Here is a 26786-nt window from a genome sequence, read left to right on the forward strand (position 1 = left end):
ACAATCCAGGTTATATAAACCAGGTTACTGCTGAAGGAGGGATTTACATCCAGCAGCAGATAGTCTGTAAATCGATGTGCACAGAAAAGTCAGTCAGTAGTTGGTCTTCTTCAAATGGCAAACATTCACAAAGGAAATGTGAAATCTGTTTCCCGACGGCTGGAGGCTCCGCCTACTGTGTATATATTCTGTGCACTGCTTATAAACGTGTAGACTAGTCTGTCATAATCTGTCATAGATAACCTTGTAGGCAGCGTTGTTTTTCGTATTTGATGTTGCTAGCTCGTTTTGCACTGTTGTATTCATGGATAATAAAATAGTTTACGCTGTCAACCATAAAAAGACTGCAAAATTACTTGTTGCATTAAACTGCCTGTGCGCTGCTCATGAAGTACTTTTGCGATATTGTTTAGATAAATCTGTAAATTAGCCGCAAACTCGAATGTGACCCAATTTGCAGTGTTACAAAGCTAATAATTGCAAGAATTTAATATAGAAATCGGTCCTAATATGTCCACAAGATGGCACTAATAATACATTTCCGAACTTTTAATATCCTAATCATGGAAGGTTAGGCACCACACAACTAATTTATTGCCCACGGATCATTCAGCTTTTGATGCAGTTGTTATGTGTTTAAAAAGAGATACACTACATAAGGAAATAACATCTCTGGTCAAGCTATTGTGTTGCACCCCGATCTCTGACATTCTCTTCACTGCTTATGGAATTAGGTGACCACGATCTTGTAATTGATTTAGTGTAGCTAACAAACCCAAAGAAACCTTCGGTATTATGAAACGTGGCATTCCGGCATTCTTCTAAATTAACGACATGTATATGGTATTCCATTTATCGATGTGATTTAGTGGGCTACAACAATAATTGACTACGTGCATTGTATACGCAAAGTTATTAAAATGACAAATATATACTGAAGTCTAGTGTAGTTTTCTTTCTTTTTGTATTTCTTGAGTTATAATATTTAAATAGCAGGGTTTTAAAAACGAAGTGATTAATGAGTGTGTTAATTATAAAGAATATTGATTCTTTATGGAATGAATGAAATAATTTTTATTGAGCAATATGATTTCATCCAACTTAATTGAGTCATTTTACCAAATTATCTGTAGTTATCAAAAGCCAAAGCAAAGGCGCTCTTTGGAATTTGCTGCTGACGTTTCCCCGTTTTGTACTTTACGCAGAAGTCCCGCAGCACATGATTAGTGCTGTCGCTCTTAGCACTCCAGTCATTCCACTCGTGTGGTGCGATTGCACACATCGAAACATCGAGGCGTACCAGGGATGTCAGCCAGGATTTCTTTCTCCCAGTATCGACTAGAGGCGGAGATTGAGCGTTCTCGCGCCGAATGCCAGTGGGACAAAATCCCCTCTCTGGTGGAGCAGGTTGCAGCTGCCCGGTTCCATGAAGATGGTGAGTGATGACAACCTGTGGATTTGTTTTGTTGTGTTGATGTGTTTTGACATTACGCCAGTTGGCGGTTCCGTGTGAACTTTGTACTTCATGCGCAGCTGGTTTCTCAGCTTGGTTGTTTCAACTTGAGTCACTCCGATCTGACACAATTTTTTAGATTTGTAGTCTTGTCCCATTTAGAGTGTAAAATTGACTAAATAATACTATAATCCTATTATTTTTTACTTTGTTTGTATACCACTGATCAGAATATGGCATTAATCTGCCTCACCAGTACAAAGCTGTTTTTGTTATAACGGCACTGGACACATTTATTACACACACACACACACACACACACACACACACACACACACACACACACACCCCTCTGTACCATGCTAAAGTAAACAAAGCTAAAGTAAATAGTCCCCGTGAAATACATTCAGAAAACTGAAGGAGTAGCCTCGGTAAAAACCGAGCTGTGCTCTCAAACCAATTAATAGATACTAGAAGAACATTTACTTTCTTCAACATACAAAGTGGTCTTCTTTCCTTTTTAGACTTCTCATAGTTTGATCCTAGTAGCTACCACATTTACTGTAGAAGTTCTGAAGTTTTTATTTATTTATTTATACTAGCATGAGGTCTATCCACACTCATGTCCACTGCTATGCCAACACCTGAACACACACTGTGGCAACACCTGTGACTGTGTCCCTGGGCCCCTGGATTGATCCATAATCTTTAAGGAAATCTGACCTTTTCTCTGTATACGGAGCCTGGCTGCAGGGAAGTGTCCGAGCAGCCTGGTGGCTCTGCTGGAGTCCTGTGGGACTGTGGGTTGCCGACCTCTCTATGCAAAACGAGACCATTCACCAGACCTACGAGTTAGATAGCTGCTTCTGTAGTTCTGTCACGTTGTGGGTGCTAAATAAAAGTGTCCGTAAAAGCTTTGGAAAATATGAAAGAATGCAACAGGGAGCTGTTAATGTGACATATAACACACAGGGCTCTCGGCTGCGCAAGATAAGCCAGATTACATCAGAGAATTGCTCGAGCTTGGAGCAAACAGGAAACGCTTCATTCGCAACGTGTATACGAGAAACCTACAGAAGGAAAGAGAAGGTTTTTTAAAGTGGTTTAACGTCGGAGTTGTGCCAATGCAAACACATCCAAGACCCTTAAGCACCACTGGATCCCTGCAGTGCTTTCCTGGCCTCATGCTATCTTAAACACAAAAAAAAAGATAAAAAGCAGAACAGCGTGAAGGACGCTGTGCTTTCCATCCAAGGTGATTAGGGTGAGCCCAGTGCTACACATTTATCCAGCCTCACCTCTGACCTCATCTGGCCAGAAGCTTTAAGCGCTTATGTTCATAGATGGCCACATTCAGGCGGCTCCGCACGGCAGTGGTGTAATCAGGATGAACTGTTTTTGTCACACTGCGGTTGTGTCATTCAGCGCACATTCTGTGTCATGTATGACAAAACAAACTCAAACAAAAGCAAAAACTGTGTTGTACTAGTAACTGGATTTTATAGCTTACTTTATTTGGTACATTATTGTACTTTGCGTCATTTTGGTTTTTTCAAAGAAGCAAGTCCAATTTTTGCTGTATCAACTTAAATTGTATATGAAAATAAACATGTATTATGGTTATATGTCTCCCTTTCTCTCTCTCTCTCTCTCTCTCTCTCTCTCTCTGTGTATGAAGATGACTATGGAACTCTGCTGCTGGCCGAGGCCCTCCTGGAGGAGTGTCTTCTGGAGAACATGTCTTTGCTGATGGACAACACTGCCCTGTCTGAACACACTCATCCCAAACTAGCCCAAGCCAAATCCCATCTGAACAGCCTCCTGAGGAGGGGTCGTCTGGGGGTCCGCATTTTATTTCGGTTCCACACTCTTTGTGTGTGTGTGTGTGTGTGTGTGTGTGTGTGTGTGTGTGTGTGTGTTGGGGGGGGAGATAATGTGATATGAAACTTTTCTCGTATGTAATATACAAATATTATTTTTTCCATGAAGTATCTTTCACATTACATAAGCTGAGATGCTCACACCTATTAACAGTAGGCCTAACCACCACCGACACCTCCCACACATAAAAGAGCGTAACCACAGAGCAAGCGCCCAACACTCCCACAGCCTGTCACTGACCTCTTATTCTTTTTGCGCTTGACTGAGTATACATATAGTATACTACTAAAATAAATGTTAATAATAAATAGCGGTATGGACTGCTCGAAACACACAGCAATTCAGCTTTTCCAAGGTGCTAAATTGACCACTTTTTACTCCTTTTTGTGCTTCCCACGTTTAATGTGTGAATGCGGTCAGGCTAAAGATGCAGATATAAACCTAAGCTTTTGTGTACCAGTGCTTGCAGTATGAAACTGGCTTTGTGCTCTACGACAGGCAGCAATAGGATTGAGAAAGTACAAGATGAATTCTGTGATCCTAATGCTGAACTGAATATAACAAAACTGAGTAAACAATTCAGGACTTGTAATATAGAAATACAACAAGCAAAGCCCAAGGTCACAGGAAGACGAGGAATGAAAGACTAGCAACAACTGCTAACACTTAGGACAACTTAGAAATAAGGTTTAGTACTGCAACATATGATATGCAAATACAACAACGGTAGACTTATATAAGACTTATATGTACTTATATAAGAAGTACAATTTGTTGAAATCAGGAAAAGGTGTGCACAATCAACCATAGATAGACAAAATCCACTAAAACAGGGGGATGCAGGGACCTCTAGTGGCGACCTTAGACATGGACGTGACACTAGACTGCGAGACATTAGATTGAGAGTTTGAGACAAGCCATGGGTTCTCATTCTGACAAAAATGCAAATAGATCGTTTTAAATGATGAAAAAGTATTTGATGTTTATCAATGAGCATTTGGCTGTGAGGATTGTCTTTTCTAACAACAGCATATTTACCTTTGAAGTATAGACATTGCAAAGAATAGGTAAAGTGCGTTGCAATGTGTGAAGGTAGAGGAAGTTTCTAGAATTGCACATATGTGATACAACACATAAATTAAGCTCTAATCTAGCCTTAATTATCTTAGAACTGTTCTGAAATGGTAACAGTTGTGAATCTGCTTTTAAAATGTTTAGCTGTAGAAGAGGTTTTTGCATATATAGAGATAATAACCTGATTGTGTCATACTGAGGAAGCAGTCAGGCTTCATCTGACATTTGATGTGTGAACAATCACATTAATTTTGTAAAATGGCATAAAAACCTGACATTTTCCCTCTGACAGAATTCATATTTATTATTAACGTAAGACACAAATTTCAGTTTATCAAATGCCCTGGCACGTTCCACCGCAATGAAATGCTACGGGGTTTTGAACAGTTGTCAGCAGGCACCACTCACTCATGTGTCATGAGGTCAGGTCACACGAGAACGTTTTAAACAAAAGCATGTGCCATTGCAGCAGCTGAGTTTCATCTCACTGTCAGAGGTTTTGGGTTTCCCAGCAGTCTGCCTGTCCATTGACCTGAACTTCCCGGTGCTTGGCATGGTGTCTCTGCAGCCACGCCACCTCAGTGAGGCGCTCCTCCTCCTGGCCAAAGTGCACTACGCGCAGGGCCACTACCGAGACGCCCAGGGCATGTGCGTCCGAGCTGGCATCGAGGAGTTCACCCAAGATGAGCAGCCCCTCTACCATCTGCGCCTGCTGGCGGAGGCCTTCGTTATCAAAGGTACAAGCCATGCAGACATGACTCACGGCTCACGCGGCTCGTGAGTATAGCTCCCCTTTCGCTAGTGCTATCGGATGAAATCGTAATGCCACAACGTAACGGGAGCTTATTACAGTGCAAAGGCCGCATGCCTATTCACAGGTTAAATGCTTCATGTTACCTTTGGTGTTATTTGTACTCCAGCTTCCTCGCAGATTACAGCACCCAGCCCCAGGGTGTGTTTAAAGAGACCCTGAGCTGACACCAGAAGGACTTAAAGAAAATGCAGGACAATTGAAACGGCATCATGCTTTGGGAGGATGCATTGCCATGGGTTTCCATCTCGCGCTAATTAGGTTTGCGGAGTGGTAGACTGGTCGATAAACCTTCCAAACACAGCCAACAGAGCCGCAGTTGGCTGAATTGCTACGGCTGGAGGTTTCGGGTTGTTGGGTAGGAGTCACTGGCCGTCTGAAAACACATTTCCATATATGTCCCGTAGATGTGTTGGTGTGGCCTGTTTAAACGCAACACACCACATGCCGTCAGAAGGCCTGGAGCCGTTCCAGTACAGAGAATAGCATCCGCTCCAGGAATGCTCACCCTGGACTCAAAATGAGAGATGGACTTCTGAATTTACATTTACATTTGAGATGAAAATGCCATGACGATCGACCTCCACCCGTTTTATCTGTCTGTGTGAGTGTGTTTGTGTGTCTTAGTGAGTGTGTCTGTGTATCTCTGTGTGTGTATTTGCTTTCTTCATTGCTTATGTCTCAAAAAAAAAATAAAAAATCGTATAACCCTGAGATCAGGAAGTGATGGCTAAAAATGTAGTTTTGCGTCACTGTCTGTAAGAAAGACACTATATATAGTTGGCCCAGAATCTTGGATTTAAAGACAGATTGGTTCAAATCCTTATCAGAATTCATTTTTCATTGTGTGTGTGGCAAGACAATTTCCCCATACTTCTCCCTTAGTCTTACAAACACAAACACACACACACAGACACGCACTAGACTTCAAATGTTGGCAGTCAAAATATACTTCAGTAAGAGGAACTCTTCTGTTCCTCTGTCAGAATACGGGTTCTCTTTCCTGTATTCCATCATGTGCAGGGGGTTTGCCTTACAAAGGCTTCCAGGCCAGGCTGTTCCGGGACCCCCCTGAGCAGGGACGTCGCAGCAGCAAACCTCGCGCCCCATGACCTTACTGAGTAATGTCTATACGCACCACCGGTCTCTCTCCTCGCTTCTGGGAGATATCAGTCAACACCACATGACAATAAACACATATCCTCCTAGCCATTACCGGAGTTAATTTCCTCATATATACACACACACAAACACACACACACACACACACATTCGCACGCTCTGGCACTGCAGAAGGGTGGGAGTGGTGTGCCAGTAGGTGTGGCAGACGCCTCTCAGTGTGAGTTGGCATTGCTCACAGTTTTCTGTGGAAATGCAGTCTGCGCTCAAGCTTGGAGCTAGGAACTAAAACTGCATATTTGCATGAGTAATGGAGACCCCCCCCCCCCCATTAGTTCGTATCCCATCTAAGTGGGTGTATGCCTTGTTCCCAGCTGGGATTTAGTGGTTTTGGACTGGAAGGCTGCTTTGAGGTGAGTTTGTCATTAGTCTTTGTAGAGCTCAGTACCAAAACAACTCTGCACTGCGGTTCTACACGTCACATCGTGGTATGTCTTGCACTATATTAAACACACTTTGGTGGACCTTTGATGTGTCACAGCCTTCGTCATTTTCACAAAACCCATTTCCTTTTGTCAGACCGATGTGGCCGCAGTGGTTCGTCTGAGTGACCACGCCACACTCCTCTGAACGTCTGAGACTGGTCAGCATCCTCATAGTGTACAGCAAATATGTAGAGAATTCATGGAGGGCACGTCTGCACACTGCAGCTATAGTGGCAATATCCGTGTAGCGGTGGTCGACGTTGTAGTAACAACTACCAAACAAAACATGGTACAGCTTTACAGTTCCTGGCAGCCGGGTTCATGGTTTCTGGTAAGCACAGCAGTACGGGGGGGCGTGGAAGGATAGTTAATCTAAATTATGCGTGTGTTCATGGCCTCCTCTGGACCTCCAATTGTTCCTTATTTGATTACGGCTGCCATCTGCTCCCCTGCTCTCTTCCGGTTGCCGAAGACGTTATTTGTGTATTAATGACTTCATCAGCCTCCCATGCCAGAGATATGCTTAAGGCCCCATCTCACCCTGTCACTGGGACAGAGAGAAATGTCTCAATAACGGTTATTAAAATATTTAAAGGACACACCTTGGCATGGGTTCTTATCTTTCTCTCTGATAAATATGATTGAATATGGTTTCATTTTCTCTCTCTCTCTCTCTCTCTCTCTCTCTCTCTCTCTCTCTCTCTCTCTCTCTACTTGTCTATACTACTTCTCTCATCTAGTTTTCATATTCCTGTACCACTAGCTCCACTGTATCATGATGGGTCACAGGTGCACAGTGTTTGGATATCTCTGTGCCTGTGCTGCTGGGGCATTTTGCGGGACTGTCTGTGCACCCTCTGTGCTGTCCTGGTCGAGCTTTCTTATGGTGTTTTTCAGGACTCTCTCTGAACCACCAGAGCATATCTGCAGCCTCGCGCATCCGCCTCTCTGAGAGGGAGGAGGAATGTCTGTCCTGTTACCTTTGTGCCTGTGATACTGCCCTGCTTTACCTGCAAGAGATGGACAAGGTCTGTATGCGTACGAGTGTGTGTGCGTGTGTGCGAGTGTGTGTGTGTGCGCGCGCGAGTGTAGGTGTGTGTGTGTGTGTGTGTGTGTGTGTGTGTGTGTGTGTGTGTGTGCGTGCGTGTGCGAGTGTGTGTGTTTGCTTGTGTGTGTGTGTGTCAATGTGCATGTGTGTGTGTGCTTTCCAGTTCAGTTTCAAGCCAAGTGTTCTCAAGGGTTTTGTTTATGTTCCATTCAAAACGAATATTTTTACAGTGAGCCTATTCTCCTTACTAGTGTATAAGTGGTATGTGCAGGTGTGTGAGAAAATGTTTAATAAGGCTCTGCTATGCTATTGTACTTATATCTTGCTTCAACTTTGCTGAATCCCCTGTGTGTTGCTGCTTGGTTAGACTGTTGGCACGCCAAGTACCAAGACTGCCAAGAGCTCCACCTCAGCTCCGCCAGTCGAGGTGGAGCCAGGATACTTCCTGCAGGCTGCCCTCCAGAGTGCATATCTCTGCCTTCTGCGTAAAGGGTGAGTGTGTGTGTGTGTGTGTGTGTGTGTGCGTGTGTGTGTGTCTTTGGGTGGGCAGGTGGGTGGGTGGTTTCACGTGTGTGTGTGTGTTTGCATGTCAGCATGTCAAGTATCCACACACTGTATTTCAGATCTATTACTTTTCCTTAGCAGTGGTCACCCACATGCCAGACAAGCAACAGTACAGATGCTCCACGTGGGCCCCATGCCTGTGCTGTGCTGGACAGGATATTCTCATGGTGTCCAGCAGGTGTCAGTGTTCCTCTGCGGAGCGCACCGAATGTGTTTGGGTCTGCTGCATGTGTTGTTGTCATACCTCAGTGAGACTGCAGAGGGCGTTCAGCTTTATCGATATCCCAACCCTGATTCATTCATAGCTTTCACAGCAGGTCTTGTCCTGACGTCATAAGCTGAAGTCGCCCGCGCTATTCCTGGCTTTCCTTCTGTACTCACTAGAGGAGTGTTCTATTTTAACCTGTTCCATGCTCTCGTCCCTCATGTTTGAATGCTTCCTCCTGTCTTGTGTGTGTGTGTGTGTGTGTGTGTGTGTGTGTGTGTGTGTGTGTGTGTGTGTGTGTGTGTGTGTGTGTGTGTGTGTGTTGGAGGGGGGCTCTGTGTGCGGGTGTATTTACGTGTGTGTGGGTGTGTGTCTGCGGGTGCGGGTGTTAGCCACTTAGCTCAGGGGACTCACCAGCTGCGGCGGGTCTTGAGGGTGGTGGAGAGTCGTGGCTCTCAGATCTTTCGGAAGGTGAGCAGTCGAACTCTAATAATAGAAAACACAGGCAGACAAAATGCAAGTTTTCCATTCGTAAATTTGTCCTTTATTGGTTCACACACACTCACACACATACACAACTCCCACCTTGTTGCGCAGGCAGTAACGCGGAGGTTAGCCGAGGTCTTGCTGAGCTCGATCGGCGAGGCCAGTTACTGGGGCCCTCTGTCTCCACCGCCCCCGGCCTGGCTCCACATGGAAGGGGCCAGCCACCCGAAAGATGCCATCTACCCCTCTTCCCGACCACCACAGTGCTACAGCACAGAAGGGTCAGGTCACATTCACTCTCACACACACACACACACACACACACACACACACACACACACACATAAACCCTCTCTCACTCTCTCTTTCGGCCTTGGCTCTGTCCCCTGCTGTTAAATCCATTTCTGCCACATTACTTGTGAGTAAGTATTTACCACGACACAGTCGGGGGGGAAACGAAGGCCAGAAGGGGAAAAGGAGAGAATAGAATGACAGGTAAGGAAATGGAATCTTTGCTCTCTCTTACCTGCGAATATAATACTGTGTAACTGTAGCGCTGAGCCTGAACAGGACAGAGGCTGGGACAATAGGCATCGAAGGGACGTTCTCCAACAAAAGGACAGAAGATCAGAGCGAAAAGGAGCTACTATGTGGGGCAGACAGATCGCAGTTCCCCCGTCCCCTCCAGAGCAGGAAAGCTTCGAGCTGAAAGCGTAGCTGACGGGGAGCGCGAGGAACAATAGGTGGCGCAGGCTGGATACCCGAGCGTGCGCTTTTCCGTGATACTGTCGGAGGACTTCTCTGTTACAGGCCGACACTTGTAACTAGACACAGACCCACGCGCGCGCGCGTGCACACACCTGCGTGACGCGTCCTGTGCCCTTCCTGTTTGTTCCCTGGCGCAGAGCGTTCTGTCCCCGCGACGTGGTGGAGGAGGCCGTGCTGCTGCTGCTCATCGCCGAGTCGATGGTGAGCCACTCTTTCACACTCCTGTCTCACTGGCTTCTTCTTCTCCTCCTCCTCCTCCTCCTCCTCCTCCCGTTCCCTTCGGCTCCCTCATTCTGTTGGTCTCCTCTTCACCGCAGCTATGGCGGGCAGTGACCGCGGTGTAACCAGATGTCCCTGGCTAAAGCTGTGGCTTTGAAAGCTGTTAATTACACCCGCTGAGGGTACACAGCGCAAGTATCCTAGAACGGAAGGAGTGCGTCACGGCGGCCACGGTCGCAGCGGGACAGTCTGTGCGTCCTCTCGTCTTACCGGGACGTGATAATCGGCGCTTCGGGCGGCTGTTTCATTAGTGGAATGAGCCGGGTCGGGTCCCTCACCTCGGTAGCCTCGAAACGCGCCCCCGGCTAGCACGCGGGGGCATCTTCTCACCTGTGCCAGGTACCTGAGAGGTGCCGCCGCGTTTCGCCCCCTGCAGGCCGGCGTGGAGGCCGTGATCAGCCGCAAGCCGGCGCACCAGGAGGCGCGGGAGGCCAGCATCCAGGATGTTTCGTCCGTCTATGACCTGCTCAGCATTGGCATGGCCAGGAGGGGGCAGTATGCAATGCTGTCAGAGGTGAGCCTGGTTTAAAGCTCAGGGAGAGTGCCGTGTTAAGGAGGACGGAGCGCTGATTTACCTTGGGGTTCGGCGGTGTTTCTGTTCCTCTGCTGCCCTTTCTTTGCTTTTCCAGTGTACCAGATGCTACCACTTCATTCTGATTCTTTCCTCCTTTCCTCTTTCCTTCAGGCTATGTGAGTTTTAGACCAGGTGCATTCCAGCTTACTCAGGTGAATTCAGGAACACAGTCCTAGTCATTCTAACAGATGTCCTCTGGTCACCCCACAGAGGACATCTTTCCTTCTTTATTACTAACAGTATGCTAAGTGCTTCTGACAGAGTGCCTAACATACACCTCTGGGGGACTTCAAGTTATTCAAATATTATTACAATTATATTTTCACATTTCACATCAAGAAAAGCTTCCACGTTGCTGTCTTTCTTTTATAATTCACTATTAAACCTACCCATTATGCTAATATATTCTTAGTTATGTATAATAGTCAGTTTAAAGGCCCAGTCAGGAATTTTCTGAAACCCATGAAGCCATGCTTAAACTAGTTTGGAGCTACATGGTATGGGGATCTTTTATGACTAAAGCAAAAAGCAGTTTTTAAGAAACAAAAGTGCATACTGTATTTTAGATTTGAGTAGTCCCTTTGAAATACAGCATGACCTTATTAAAAGTTCATTCAGTTGTTTATACTGTACATAATTTCCTTATATTGTCTGAAGGAATTTGCATTTGTTGCATTACAAATCAGCCTGCCAGCTGCAATAATTCCTGGATGAGCCTTTAACCAACAATACCAGGCATACACTCCATTTCGTTAGCATGTCAAATCACCACTATACTATATTATGTCATCTTAATTCATTTAATTATGTATGTGTGTGTCTGTGCGCGTGTATGCGTGCATGGATGTGTGCGTGTGGCTGTGGGTATGTGTGCGCGTGTGTGCGTGTGTTGCCAGTGTTTGGTGCGAGCTATGAAGTTCTCCTTTAATGAGTTTCACCTCTGGTTCCAGCTGGGCTTGTCCCTCATGGCTAGTGGAAAGGTGAGATCTAAAAACCAAATCTAGTCCACCTCATTTAACCCAGAGCATACAGGTGAATGCTAGACATTTGTTAAAGTACAGTCACTAAAAATAATTAAGATACAAAAAATCTTTGATAATTATGCATGCTAAAATGCAACGAGCTTGTCAAGTGGCACTTTTTAGAGTTTTCTATTATTGGGTTCATCATTTGACCCCGCTGACTGGAGCCAGGCTGTCAAAAACTTCTCAAATGCTGACAATGTGTCAGTAAATGCATACACTTCCACATGTGTGCCTGTATGTGTGTGTGTGCATGCATGCATGTGTTTGTGTTTGTGTCTGTATGTGAAACAGGAGAATTGATTTCTGTCACCAAAGTGACAGTGCAGATCAATGGGGAGCTCTGGAAATAGGCCGCACTGTATATGGACGTGCCGTTAGATCCAATTCTATTTTTAGCGTGCGCGTGCGTGCGTGCGTGCGTGTGTGCGTGCGTGTGTGTGTGTGTGTGTGTGTGCGTGCGTGCGTGCCACTGCCACTGTGTCACTATGTCACTGCATACGTGCATGTGTGTGCTTATTGGACGTGTGTACATTACAGTCTGAAGGTGCCGTGTCTGCGTTTAAAGAATGTGCTAGAATGAAACCTCTAGACCCCACACCACCACTGCTGGCAGCCAAAGTCTGCATCAACCAGCTGCACTGGGTAAACCCCCCCCCCCCCCATCCCCTACCAAACACGCACACCCACCCACCCAAGGAAACACACACACATCATGCTCCCGTCATTCTCTTGAACGGCCTTTATATAAACTGCCCGCACATAAGCACAGAGTGCTGCAGAGTTTTGCTGCTTACAGTACAGTGTCCACGCCAAGTGGTCACCTGGCCACACAGAGAGCTTGTGGGCAGTAGATTACAGGCTCTCTGAGGGAGGAGCAGAGAACAGAACTGACATGGCATGCACAGGACATAAGAGGCTTATGCTTTTCATCGCGTCGGGCCTCTGGCCACCGGCCTCCACTTTACATGAAGCACATGGCTACAGCCAGGCTAATCACAGATCAAAAGCTCGAATCTTCAGATAGTGCCACTGTTATCGGACTTGAGCACAGAGTTGCCAACCCGAATGAGACGTAAGGCGTTACTTTAGATGGGATTTGCAGTCAGCATATCTAGAGTTTCATTAGTTTGACTGTCTAGTTGTTAGCTTGCTACTCACCTGTTATGTTGATAAATAGCTGAGAGCTACCTTGTACAGTGTGGCGCGATGTTGGCATCTCTTGAAGGGACAGACAGCCAGGATTTCTGTGTGTGTGTGTGTGTGTGTGTGTCACAGCTGGGGGAAGCTAAAGCTCTGGCGAAAAGCGTGATTGCCTTGGGTGAAGGAGCTGGTGAGTCCTTTCCCAGAGCGCACTTGGCCTTGGGTCTGTGCTTCAGCCTGCAGGCGTCCGACGGTAGGTGCCTGGCTCGCCCTGGGTCTGCCCGCGCGGTGGCTGTCAGTCACCCCGCACGCTTGCCCTCAGGCAGACTGCCATGTGTTCTGCTGGCCTGGTCTCGGCCTTCCCGTGCCGCGAGACTCAGCGCTCTCCCCTGCATGTGTTTACAGCCACGCTGAGGGCGGACCGGGACGAGTTCAACAGGACAGCCCTGTGGGCACTGCAGAGGTACGTCGGACAGAGGGCAGGGTTCACTGAGAGAATGAAAGAATGACACGTTCCTATGTGTGTGTGTGTGTGTGCGTGTGATTCCTCTCACTCTCAGGGCACATGAACTCGATCCCGAAGACCCTCAGATTGCCCTCTACCTCTCTCTTCAGCTTGCCTTGGTGCGACAGGTAAGGGGACAGACAGTCTCACCCTCCCACCTGAAAACACACCATGACCAGTCATGCTCTGCCCCTTGTTCAGTAGAGTTCGGCAGTCCATGTCTTTTACGTGTATCCCAGGTCATGCTGCTTGCTTTGAGTAGCTTCATGCTTGGACAGCTTGTTGGGTACCTATCATTTGCTGTAGTTTATTCTAATGGCTCCTGTTTGTCCTTGTGATTCAGAGGCGGCTACGGCGTTCTGGAATCTTCCGAACCACGCTCGTTTTCAGCACTCGTTCCTCAGATTCTCTTTCTGATCTCCGGCAGGCCTGGCGAACTGATCTCATGCCTCACTCTCCTCTGTCTCTTTGTTTCTATCACTCTCCTCTTCCTCCTCCTCCTCCTGCTCCTCCCCCTCCTCAACCTCCCCCCCTCCCTCTCTCGCTCTGAAAGGTGTCGGCAGCCATGGAGCCCCTGCAGTTGGCTCTGAGTCTGCGCAGTGATGACCTGCACTCTCTACACCTGCTGGCTCTCCTGCTCAGTGCCCAGAAACACCACCAGCACGCCCTCGACACGCTCGCGCTCGCCATCAATCAGTACCCCGACAACTTCAAGTATGTGTGTGCGCACACGCGTGTGTCTGCTTGAATGTGAATGCACGTGATTGAATTTCACCTGAGAATGTAAACATTTAGTAAAGCACAAAATCATTGTTGTGGGAGTGATTGTAAATGCTGCTATCTGTCTGTAAAGTGTCCTTGAGTCTGAGAGAGGCTCTATGTTGTTATTATTATTATTATTTACATTTATAATGTCGAGCACTTGAAGCCATTTTAAGCCATTTTATTTACTTAAATACATAAATTCTTCAACGCACTAGGTCTTTAGCCAGGGCTCAGCACCAGGAAGGACAAACCTGTCCTTCCAATGAGATCAAGGCCACATTCTCCCATTTACATTCAGTAGCACTGGTTTCTGGTTGCATTGTTTATGACAAAACTATTGGAGCAGCAGAACAGGTTTGTTTAGCTGCTGTCCCGTCGATCCAGGCCCGTAAAGCTCTGTCTATAAATCTGAGAAGAGCAGCATTCCTCCCACACCAACACCTCCCTTCGCCTTCACAGTGCATTAAATGTTCCCAATGTCGGCGTATTCAAACCAGAGGGTAAACCTCAAAGAACAACGTCTTCCCGCATTCGTCCTCGAGCGGCCCTTTGGCCGAAGATCTGCGCTGTGAGCAGACAGCCTGTTTGGTGCCGTAATCTTTTGTCCTCGCAAGTGTGTGCGTGGGGGTGGCCAGGGGGTGGAGTGCGTGTGCATTCGGGTGGGTGCGCGTGAGCGCACGTGTGTATGTCTGTATAACTGCTGTGTGCACACGCGGCGGTAGCTGGCCTCGGTGTCTCGCCCGTTCCAAATAGCAGAGGCACGGCCTTATTTAGAAAGGCCAGTCCAGGCATCCACTCTACACAGCCCCCCTGACTTCTCAGCGCTGAGCTGGGGACAGGCTGATGCAGTCATTATAGGCTCCAGAGAATATCCTGCCTATGTATACCAACAGCCTGCCTAGTCTTGGGGGATTGCTAGCCTAGTTTAGGTGCTAAAAGGTACGCGTGTGTGTGTGTCTAGGTGTCTGTGAAATGACATAGAAGTAGGTTTTCAAAATGTTGGATAATAAGATGATACCTGACTTTGACGAGCACGATGCTAGACCTGCTTGGCCAGCCAGCACAAGACAGATCATTCGAAGGAGGCGGCACATAAAGAAATCTCCCCCCAAAATAGCAATCCAAAACAGTAATGGCAGAAGGCCCTGGGCTTGGTGCTCTCGGGAGACTGCCTCCCCTGGGCCTGCGTGACTCACCTCTCTCTTTCCTAAACACTCGTAAATGCTCTCTCAGGGCACATCTCCTGCCTTCTGGCTGCTCGCAGGTGGCGGAGTGCGACTGCAGAGGTGCGGTGACTAACCCGGCAACAATAGGGGGCCTTTACGAGTGGAAACCATGGCGTGCCGCTGCCTTCAGCGTGTGACCGTGATTCGTGGTTTGTTTGCCGCGCTGCCAGGAGACGCAAACAGTTTCGGTGCTCTGTGGAGGATGAGGGTTAAGCCACACCCATCTGGCGGCCATGTTCGCGCATTTAGCAGAGTTCCTCTGGCTCTTCATATTTGAGCCAGGTGGGGTCACTGTTGGCTCTCTGGGGTTACAAACACACACACACACACACACACACACACACACACACAGACACGGAGCATGTGCAAGAGAGAGGGAGAGAGAGAGAGAGAGAAAGAAAATAGCTAAATGGTCAAGTGAAGGGACTATATAGGGCTATAGAGGGATATTAAGTTTACATGTTCACCTGTATGGGCACTCATTGAAAAAAAACCTTCAAGTCACTGTGTGTGGGTCTCGTGTGTCACTGCGCGTGTGTGTCTTTGTCATGTAGAATGAGGGTCAGAAATGACACAACTGTCTCTTTCTTTCCTTCTTCACTTCAACCCTTCTTTCTTTGTCCTCTCATTTCCAGATCCGGAGTTAGATATGCTCCGTGGCAGTCTCGTCCACCCTTGGCAAACTGGAGCGTGAGCTGGCATTGAGTGAGAGCCTGGGTCAGAGTCCGCCCCCGTCATATCGCAGAGCTCGCATGACGCGGCCTCTATAATACGGGCTCAGGTGATCATAGCACGGCGGGCGGCTCAGGTTTTGTTTGGTGGATCACTTTCCCCCTTTACATACAAGAAAACTTAGAAACGAGCTTGTAGACACAAACCCACGCAGTGCAGTGTGGTCCGCGCATAATTACACCGACCCTGTTTTTTGTTCGTTCGGCTCCGCTTGCAAAAATCAAACCAAAATCATTCTCGAAGCTGGTTTTAGGCTAAAGTGGCGAACTTCAGCTTTAATTTGAGAGTATCCATATCTACACTGCCTGAATCACATATGAATAACTGCCAGTCTGGGAAGGCAGTCTTTTGGATGAGTGCCTGAAGATCACGACCCACTCACATCGTATTCTGCCAGGCCTGTGGGGCAGCTGTCTTCAGTTCCGGCATGTTCCGCCGTCTTTTTTCCTTCAGTCTTGTCTCCTGTAACATAAATGCATGCTGAGCGGTAACTGTCTTGACCGGTCAGAAACACTCAACTTTTTGGTCCTGAAACGCTACTGTTGCTTTGCTCATACGTTTTAGGTTCATAGTTCTACCTCAAGGTTCCACCAGCATGGTTTTAAGGTACTTGAATCCAAGCCATCGAAGTGCTTCTGTTCTTTTCAGGATTTGGCTTGCTGCAACTGCCAACGGTCATGTCACAAGCTCATTATTTAGTGAGTTCCACTGGCAAGCCATACATTTCAGTTTTTTATTACTGATGCAATGTACACACACCATAAGATGTCCTTTTGTCTGCCACATTTTCTTCATTCTGTCACTCTGGTTCATCTCTTTGCCATCTATCTCAGAAAGCTGGAGGGGTTTTTTATGCACTTTACAGGAAACATTAACCGGACTGCTCTGCCCTTACTAGTGGTTTGAACTTTTTTGTTTTTGCCTGCATGTCGCTGATTGTTTTCATCAAATGTATTTTTGGACACGTACTGCGGGTTGTTTGTTACCGCTACAAACACCAAGCTTCTCACCACTGAACCAAACACACCTTTTTGTTGGACACACCTCAAGGGTTGGATATTTCTAATACGTTTTCTGGTGACCTGATTTCGTGGCCTTGACATTGTGGTCCTCTTGTTGAGAGACCACAGTGGCAGCCACGTTTAAAATGACTTGTGATGCCCTGGAATGGAGGCCTATGGGTAAAAAGGACTGTGATTCCTAAATGCTTTCCCTAATACATGTGCAAATATCCTCAAATTAAAACCGTTATGCTAAAACAATGAAAAGTGCCACTGTGCAACTGCTTACAGACTATGCTGTGTCTTATATGTAGTGTACTGCACTGAGCGCATACAGCTCTGTCTCAGAATAGACACTGTGTCAGACAGATGTCCGACACGCTATCCTTCTGCTGCACTCTGCGTGCTTGTCAAATGATCTCTCTCTCTCTCTCTCTCTCTCTCTCTCTCTCTCTCTCTCTCTCTCTGAGACACATATACAGACACACCCACACGCTCACACCCACACACCCCTTTCACACAAGCTGCTAAGGAGGCACGATTGGCCGCCTGGCAGAAGCAGTGACGCTGGGCCATGGAGGCAGGCTGATGGCACAGACTGGAGGCTGTCTGAGTACAGACACCAACAGCCCAGCTGGACTCCCCTACACGTTCCAGCCTAGCTAAACACCACCGTGCAGGCTGTTTAACGGCATGCAGCAAATCTACGACACGCCCGTGCTGCGTGGACGGCTGCTTTGTCATCGGTTTTGGGTGTTACACTGGTGTGTGTGTGTGTGTGTGTGTGTGTGTGTGTGTGTGTTGCAGCTTACTCTTTACTAAGGTGAAACTGGAGGAGGCTCTGTTTGGCCCAGTGGCAGCGCTTCAGACGTGTGAAGAAATGCTCCAGCTCTGGCAGAGTCGCTACAATTTTGCCCGGCCCAGGTAAATGCTGCGAGCGTGCGTGCGAGCGTGCGTGCGTGCGTGCATGCGTGCTGGGGTGGCATGAGGCGCTGGAATGAAGCGCAGCTTGTCTTTGCAGTGAGACTGATGACAGCAGCAGCATCCTGCCTGAGCCCAGCCCACTGAGCACAAAGCCCAGTGGCCTGAACCTCACACTACCAGACTTCCAGGAGACGGAAATCGGTGCGTGTTAACGTGTGTGTAAGCGGTGCGTGTATGGGTGTGGGCGTGCGTGGAGTTGCGCAATTGCTGCTGAGGGCGTGTGGCGCTTGCATGTGTAATCAAGTCATGCGCAACATTCTTTTTTCTGTATGAGGACGTGTGCGTGTATGTGTAACTCATGTCCCGTGGCAGCCTCTCAGAAAGTCCCGTCTCTTGCTGTGTCTCGGCTGGAGCAGGCCATGTCCGAGGTGTCTGCCGTTAGCTCCGCCCACAGGCATGGCCCTGCCTACCTTTGGACTACCCTGGAGCGCATCTGGCTGCAGGCAGGTAAAGAAACCGTGATTGATGGCTGCCCAAGCCAATTGCCTGCCGGTGAACAAGAGAACATCGGGAGGGACTTTAGCTCATTTAATTGCCCCCATTTATATAATCTTTTCACAGTCGGTTAGTTTAATTGTCAATATAAACATAATCTTCCAGCTCTTTCAGCAGGACATCTTCAATACTGGTGAACAGCCCTTAGCACAGAGCTTGACAGAAACCATGAATCCGCCTGTCTCCTTCACATGACCCATATGGTAGTTCAGTATTATTTATATGCAGCTGTGTGTAAAGTGGCTTTCCCAGGGCTCCTATCAGGGGATGTGTGCCCTCTCATTTCCATTCCCAGCATTCCTCTGGCATGGGTTCATTTCCTGTCTGAAATGGGCTGCATCCTTGTGCGAGCCAAAGCCAGTGGGGTGGTAGCAGGGCCAACGCCATGCCGGAGCAGCACCGCATTTGTGCAGCTGGGCCCACACTGTGCCACCCAGCCGTCTCGGGGCTAGCGCTGTAGGCTACAGCAGGAACATTTCTCACGTCACATCTGCACATTCTATCATGAACTGATTGGCTCCCACTGGGAGAATCCGCAGTGACATCACTCCATCTCAGTTTCTCTTCTTCCCCCCTATTCAAAATGGACCACGGTTTTAATATTTATATTTTCCCTTTGTACTAGCCTGCCCAAACTCTCCCATCTGTGCTCCAGTAAAACAAACACACACACACACGCAGTCCCGCACACACACGCAGTCCCGCACACAGCCCAGCACACACACACTCAGACAAATGCACACACAGACTTTACTGAGCATGTAGTAATATGCCTGTTGGCAGCTGTGCATGCCATTTCTGAGCAGTGTGTACGTCCAAGGTCTGGGTGTGTCTTTGTGCTTCTGTGGGTATGTTTGTGTGCATGTGTGTATGATGTGTTGGCCTCTCTGTAGACTGCAATAGCAACCACACACATATTTAGACACAGAGATGTAAGTTATGTGTATCTTTCTGTAGACTAAGTAACCACTGTCACACTTTAAAGATGCCCAAACATAACGAACATAAAACAAACAAAATAAAACATTGTGTGTTACTTGCCTTAAATGAATCGTGGTTTATGATCTTCATAATATATTGCAAATATTGCCATAACAAGTCCTACCATCTCAGATCCTACCATTTTAAACACCTGTGATTCTTAATAAAAATCATTAATTACCTTTTATCTATCTAATCAGCTTAAGAGCTGCCTTCTATGTGATTGTAATTAGTGTTGATGGACCTGATTACTTGTTGCCAGTATGTTAGAATGTCTTAGTACTGTGTGTGTGTGTGTGTGTGTGTGTGTGTGTGTGTGTAGGGGAGCTGTTCATGGAGGACGGCCGCGTAAAGGAGGCACAGTTCTGCGTACAGGAGGCTGCAGCTCTGTTCCCCACCTCCCCCTCCGTGCTGCTCCTCCGGGCCCGCCTGGCTGAGCTCAGAGGCAGCAACAGTGAGGCCAAGAGCCTGTACGACGAAGCCCTGGCTATCAACCCCACAGCCCCCCACACACTCCTCCACCTGGTGAGGACCTCTCTCGCTTTTCGCTCAGAAACAAACACACGTCCACGTCTTTGTCATGCCGATCACACGCGCCGACGCCACACATTCAGCACAGTGCGAAGGTCACAATGGTACGCGACAGGTCATGCCCTCCCGCCTCACCGTGGCACGCCGTTACACGTGTTCCCCACACCGTGAACTTCTAAGTCCAGAACCCCAATCGGAGTCTTGAGAGATGGCAGTTTCTGCCTCTAAATATGTGCCTCAGGTCATCTTCACACCTCCACGGATTTATCATGTGGAAATCAAACATGAGAGTTTGTGATACGTACTCCACACCATCAGTGGTGTCATTCAACACATCTGCGATATGTTCCCCGTGGTGTAAATAAACATGTGTACTGTTTAACAGCTGTGGGATGGTTAGAACTCGCTGGTAACCACCGGATAAATCATTAAGCCTGTTTGTGACTGTGTACAGCCAAGCAGGTGACTTCCGAGTGACATCCTCACGCTGTTACACTTCCTGAAGTCTGTGTCGATGCGAAGAGGCAGCTGTGAAAAAGTTCTCTGCAGTTTGTTACTCACTGGGAGCCTTTTCATCCAAAGTTACACATGAAATACTGCCATCGGAAGTTCAGGAGAAGGGACTGACTCGACTGTCACACTGATGTGCGCGCCTCTTGTTCTGGACCTGCACCGTCTCCAGCATATCACCGGAAATGGACAGCGTCGTGAGCCGAGCGTGTGAGCGGGCGAGGCCCGGCCCGTTGGGAACCGAGGGTGTCGCGAGCATGGAGAGACCCTGGATGCAGGCCACTAGAAGCTCTGTTATGCCCAGGATCTGTTATTCCAAGCTGGAGCAAGCGCAGCGAAGGATGGGCAACCTCACCTCCCCAGCGCTTTGCCAAGCGGAGCACGTATCCCTGCTATTCCTGGACAGCGCGCTCACCCGTCAGTCCCCAGCTGCCATTAAAATCCTGAATCGCAGGCAGCTGGCTACACTGCAATAATAGCAGAGGCCAAATCCACTCCTTCAGCTCCAAGAATTCCAGGCTGTAGTATCACCTGCATCCACTGTACCCGGGCCTCGCTGTACCAAGGTGGGTGGGGGTGGGGGTGTGGAGCACTGTGGGGGGGGGGGGGGGGGGGGAACGGGCCAGGAGGACCCGCTCCTGTTGGGCTCCTGGCTGCAGCTAACAAACCTCAGGAATGACTCACCACCAAGCCACTTGCTTTGACGAAATTTCGCAAACTTTGTCCGAGTCCAACAATGTTCCTAATGGCTCTGTCAGTTAGATTGCGGAGTAAATGGCGGTGCCAAGGGGATTGCAGCGTTGACAGAGAAGCATTTTCCAGTGCTATTGTCTCGGAGGTGTAACCGGGAGGCATTCACGTTCCGCTCTATTCACAGTCCTCTCTGTTCAACTGCTGGAACGGATCCAGACTTTGTCTTTGCGGTGCTGACAACAGCTGAAGTCTTCTCTGCCCTTCTGCTGAAGTCTTCTCTGCCCTTCTGCAGAGTGTGATGGCACTGCAATGGAGACCTTTATCTGCTTCCCATTGTCTACCTGTGATTAATGCCAGTGAGAGTTCAATGGTAATGGAAGTTCTGAGTACAGGGAAGCAAGACAATGCAGCTTTCATTACCTCTGTTATTTATTATAGTGAAGAGGAATGTCAGTCTTTACCTCACGTGTGCACACACACACACACACACACACACACACACACACACACACAGAAAGAGACTACACTTGAAGAAACCTCAACTCTCATTTACTGCACTTTCTCCAAAGATACCATGAATTTAGATCTTGTAGGTCCATGATGGGGGTATGCTCAATGAGCTGTAAACAGGGAAGGAGCACATGCTGGAGACTTCCAGCATGTGCTGCTCTGTCCATCCAGAACCAGTCCAGAGTAGGCAACCCCGCTTTAGGGTTTTCTGTTTGTGTGTGTGTGTGAGAGAGAGAGTGACTCATGAGCCGTAGGTTGGGTGTTATCGGTATAACTGTGGAGTCAGCTGAGTCAAACTCAGTGAAGCTCTGAACCCCTGTGTCATATGAGTTTAACCACATCAGCCATACTGCCTCACTGCACCTTAGTGTGACTCAGCACTGTCTCTGTTTCTGCTCAGTCACAAACACACACACACACACACACACACAGACACTCTTCTGTCTTTCTGACTTTCTCTCTCTCTCTGTCTTTCTCTCTCTCTCTCTCTCTCTCTCTCTCTGTCTTCCTCTATCTCTCTCTGTCAGATGGGGGTGGTTGTGAGGTGATTAGATAATGCAAATACATTATTTATAACACTTCACTCCTTCTCAGGCCTTTATGGGATTGCCTAGCAACCAGGGAATTGTATTTCACCACCAAGAGGTCTGCTAATGAGGAAGATATAGAAAGAGATACAAGGATTGAGAGGTGTGTGTGTGTGTGTGTGTGTGTGTGTGTGTGTGTGTGTGTGTGTGTGTGTGTGTGTCAGTGAGTGTTCTTTTGTGTGCACATTCATTTGTGCCCATGCCTACATGTGTTCGAGGAGGTGTGTCTCTGTGTGTGTGTGTGTGTGTGTGTGTGTGTGTGTGTGTGTGTGTGTGTGTGGATGTGAGTCAGTGTGGCTCAGCTCCCAGTGTTGTGCTGTAATAGCAGGTAGTAGTGGTTCAGGTAAAGGGCCTGGATCCTCACGGGGATCAGGTGTGTGTGCAGCAGGATTAGCAGAGCTTTACTGGGCCACGACCCACCACTGTCACAGTCAGCACCGCAGGCACTGACCCACCTCACGTTCCGGTGACCTGTCAAAAATCCGCACATCACTGCGCTGCAGTGCTAGCTGCCCTACATCAGCACTGGGACTGTGCTGATGTCTGAATGCCAGCATTAGCCCATCTAGCTGTAAGAAGGGTCGGAGGTCACAGCACCTATGTTCCCTTTTCATGGCTTCTCTTCTGTTGTGCCAACAAGCCCGGGCTATCTTGTCATCCCTGTAGGAGCTGTTTTATAGGGGCAACGGTGCGTGTGCTGAGGGTCGGTGTCAGGTGTGCATTTCATGGACCCGTGTCAGCGTCGTTCATTCTGTCGGCGCTTGGCTCCTTTCTTTTCATCCTCTCCTCCTTCCATCTCTCTCCTCCCTCTTGCAGGAGTCACCCGCTTCTGCTCTCAGCTTTTGAAGTGCTCGCATAATCAGCAGCCATCTGTTGCCGTATCAGTGTTGCTCTCCATCTCTCTGCCTCATAGTTCTGCTTTAGTGGGTGTTCACATTAGTGTGCAGACATGGTCACTCAAATGTGTGTGTGTGTGTGTGTGTGTGTGTGTGTGTGTGTATTGGTATGTATTGGTATGAAGGTAACGGGTAAATGCGGTTACAGAGTCTTTCACTGGGTGGGGCATGCACACAATGTACATTATGAAGTCTGCATTGCAAATATTACAATGTTAGGCTTAAGGTGTCTTCTGAGTTTTTATTTGAAATATTGATCATGTCAAATGATAAACATTATAATGCGAGAAAGATTTATTTGGGTACTATTATAACATCATGCATGTCACTCTCTACGCTGTATGTAAGTTTATACATAACACATGTACACCAAAGCACTGCAAAACGGTCATAATCTAACTACCTAGCTATAAAAATGTCTGTCTCTCTCTCTTTTTATGTGTCTCTGGAATGTATGGCTTTATTTACTCTAAATGAGCAAACTGATTTTGGAAAAATCTGAGGATTTGACCTTTCAGAGAGATGGACAAAAAATGGAAGCAGAAAGCAAAAGGACCGCACAACGGTATCGTGGAGTAAGCCAAGGCTGTAGCTTAAGTCCAGTGCTGTTCAGTATGAGCGAAGGGACCCTCAGCTTCCCATTCATGCCGGCCCAGATGAAGTGAAGCTTTGTAGTGCTGTCTGCATAGAAAGACTCACCTTCCCAACCTCAAGCATGCTTGGTGTGTTTGTGTGTGTGTGTGTGTATTTCGGGTGTGCGAATATGAGTTGTCAGTGACGCAGCCGAGTCGCGATATACTGTCTGATGTGAAAGTCCCAACCTGAAAGGCCTCTGCTAAAGATGAACATCAGCGGGGCATGTTAGCAGAGTCATCTCCATACGCGCACATAAAGACACACACATGCGTCACACACTCTCTGTAACTCTTTTATTTGTAGAAAGAGCACATGAATCCGCTTGGCATCAGTGCCAGCAATAGAACAGCAGTAAGAGTAGATGAAGAAAGCTGGGAAATTAAAGCATGTTAGCGAGAAAAACTCACTCCCTCTCTCTCTCTCTCTCTCTCTCTCTCTTCAGGGTAAGCTGCTGGTCCGGACGGGCCGGGTAGGTCTGGGGGAGAAGGTGTTGCGAGACGCGGTGCAAGTGCACAGCTTGGCCCACGAGGCATGGAGCAGCCTCGGGGAGGCGCTACAGTCGCGGGGCAGCGCCCAGGCCCCCGACTGCTTCCTAACCGCCCTGGAGCTGGAGGCCAGCTGGCCCATCAGACCCTTCACCATCATCCCCCGAGAACTATGAGGGCAGACCCGCCCCACCACGCCCGCGGCCGATGGGGGAGTCACTAGGCGCATGCACTGACACAGTTAGTCATGCGCAACCATTCACAAACATGTGCATCAACACACTTGTTTTCCCACTGTCACAGTGTTTTAGGTCTTAAAGAAACAATTTTATTTCGAGCTTTTTTTTTAGATGTGTTGTCGATAGCTACTGTCTGCGTTTCTTGTGTTATGCATGCATTTCATCGAGTTACACTAGAATTTGTAGACATTCACAACAAAATCAATTTCACAATCCTTATAAATCAGTTTAACCCAATGACGACACACTTTACACGTTTGCACAAAGGATCTCCGTGGTAGCATGAACAAAGACTGCTCATTGTAAATATGACTGATGAACACCAAAAAAGAGCTACTGTAACTACTGTATCACCAAAGGAGGTGAATATGAATATGCTGTACTAAATCATATCCGTCTCAGTGCTGAATACCCAAGTCACGAGATGTTTTACTGAATTTAGGTATGATTCTGAATGTGAGAATGCCCACTCCTTTACAATAAAGCCCAATCGTGAGACCCCACGGTTGTGTTTGTGCTTGTGACTAATTTGCACTGTCCCCAGTCCTGTGATGCAAGCATCGAGGCAGGAGATGGGTGAGATCTTATGTAATGTCTCCTGCGAAACTGGAAGGCCAGTCTTCTTTCTGCAGGGCCGCTGTGGTTGCCTAGCAGCCAGCCCTCGTCCGCGTTACTGGGGAGACTGGGAAGGCTTTGGCGCAGAAGGCCTCTCTCCCGAAAAACCAGCCCCGCGCTTTATGGAGCCACGCTCCTCACGCGCGCTGCGGAAGGAGAGGGGCATGTGGCAGACAACGGAGTTCCGTTATGTAAGCACTGCAAAGCAGAACCGTCCCGCCTGCCGGAGAGGATGATGTGGGAAGCAAGAAAGCCAAAAAAAAAAAAAAAAAAAAAACCCCCCAAACATCGTTATCCTGGCACACAGCGGGTTTGTATGTTCACTCTTCTTCCAGCTCGAGTGCTCTCTCTCTCCTCTAAAGCGAAGCTCCACCGTCTTATCTTGAAGGTCCCGGCGCTGTTAGTAGGCCGGTCCTTGTTTGCAGGCACGTGCGCGACCCTTCCTCCTCGCTCATCACTCAGGTTTTCCACTCGCCCGGCTGGTGGGTAAGGGGAGATGAATGGGTGAACCAGCTAGCTGATGTATAGGACCACATGGGGAGGTCATAACAGTGGCTGGTAAAGGGAGATGGATAAATGAGTGGCATGGTCTGCTGCTCCGCTCCGCGCTCTGACACGCACTGACCGAGCCTGCCAGGCAGTGCCGTTCATCGCCTGTCCAACCCGAGTAATTAGGCAGGCCGGCGGCTGCCCGCGCCTCTCTGCCGCTCGCCTTTCCGGCGGCCCCTGGAGGGGAGGACGAGACGGCCATGTGGGAGAGCGCTGGGAAGCCCGTGAAGAGCTCTTGATGTCAAAATGCATCTTTCCTCACCACGTAGTGCTTGAACAAGTCTCCAGGCCCGTGTCGTCAGAGCGGAGGTGTGTCTGTGGGCCCGTGTCTGTTCTCATACTAGGATGTATGTGTGTGTGTGTGTGTGTGTGTGTGTGTGTGTGTAGGTGGCTCCTCTGGTTACCCCTATACCGCAGGGTGGCCCCTGGTTCTTGGCGCCGCTGTGAGAGGCTGGTTGGGTGTCTAGGCTGGATTACAGCTCTGACACCACGCAGCTTCACAGCCTGATTGATGTGCTTTTGTTTTGATCACAAGAGACTAGCACTGCGCTCTGCCAGGAAAGCTGGCCAGATGTGCTAATCTTGGCTCAAGTTATTCCTTCATCTTTTTCCGTCACAGGAAACCATTGTCATCTGACACCGCATATCCTATCATCTAAATTATTCCCTAATTAAATCCCATTAGCTTCATCATTAGCTGGTTAATGGTCGCATATCTCGGCGTTTGAGACTGCGATAGCGATTCTTAAGATCCGTGGCACCGTAACCCTGCCTTAATACGGGATCACTTATCTGGAACGTCCGCTTCATCGGGACAGGGGCATGCAGCTCATCACTCTCCAAGTCACCCTCTTCGTATTTCACCGCACAAACAATGGGACCGCTCTCAAACGAGCTCCGCCAGACCAACGGCCTCGTCAAAGTTGCATGAGCC

The 26786-nt window shown here is 48.2% G+C and overlaps 1 protein-coding gene across 3 annotated transcripts; it reads left to right on the top strand.

Annotated features, from left to right (window-relative positions):
- Window positions 1–1143: 1143 nt before the first annotated feature.
- Window positions 1144–25185, top strand: ttc7a (tetratricopeptide repeat domain 7A). 3 transcript variants are annotated; one of them, XM_027002525.2, is made up of 20 exons: window positions 1144–1435; window positions 3132–3295; window positions 4977–5145; window positions 7721–7851; window positions 8239–8363; window positions 9033–9111; window positions 9238–9407; window positions 10032–10095; window positions 10550–10687; window positions 11644–11727; window positions 12310–12414; window positions 13048–13165; window positions 13318–13375; window positions 13473–13545; window positions 13971–14131; window positions 17949–18065; window positions 18163–18266; window positions 18438–18572; window positions 19924–20126; window positions 24407–25185. In XM_027002525.2, the coding sequence occupies exons 1-20, from the start codon at window positions 1306–1308 to the stop codon at window positions 24623–24625; spliced, it is 2547 nt and encodes an 848-aa protein (XP_026858326.2). In that variant the 5' UTR covers window positions 1144–1305; the 3' UTR covers window positions 24626–25185. The 3 variants fall into 3 exon arrangements, with proteins under 3 accessions (XP_026858326.2, XP_035387318.1, XP_035387319.1); XM_035531425.1 differs by lacking the exon at window positions 18438–18572; XM_035531426.1 differs by lacking the exon at window positions 1144–1435 and having other exon boundaries at window positions 3232–3295; window positions 4921–5145.
- Window positions 25186–26786: the final 1601 nt, after the last annotated feature.

This window comes from Electrophorus electricus, chromosome 11 (assembly GCF_013358815.1).
Source record: "Electrophorus electricus isolate fEleEle1 chromosome 11, fEleEle1.pri, whole genome shotgun sequence".
In the NCBI taxonomy this organism is placed as follows: domain Eukaryota; kingdom Metazoa; phylum Chordata; class Actinopteri; order Gymnotiformes; family Gymnotidae; genus Electrophorus; species Electrophorus electricus.

Excerpts from the sequence above, each read along its gene's own strand:
- ttc7a (XM_027002525.2), top strand. The coding sequence starts at position 1,306 with ATGTCAGCCAGGATTTCTTTCTCCCAGTATCGACTAGAGGCGGAGATT. Across the intron at positions 1,436-3,131 it reads TGCCCGGTTCCATGAAGATG|ATGACTATGGAACTCTGCTG; the intron begins GTGAGTGATGAC and ends CTGTGTATGAAG. Across the intron at positions 18,573-19,923 it reads GCGCATCTGGCTGCAGGCAG|GGGAGCTGTTCATGGAGGAC; the intron begins GTAAAGAAACCG and ends GTGTGTGTGTAG.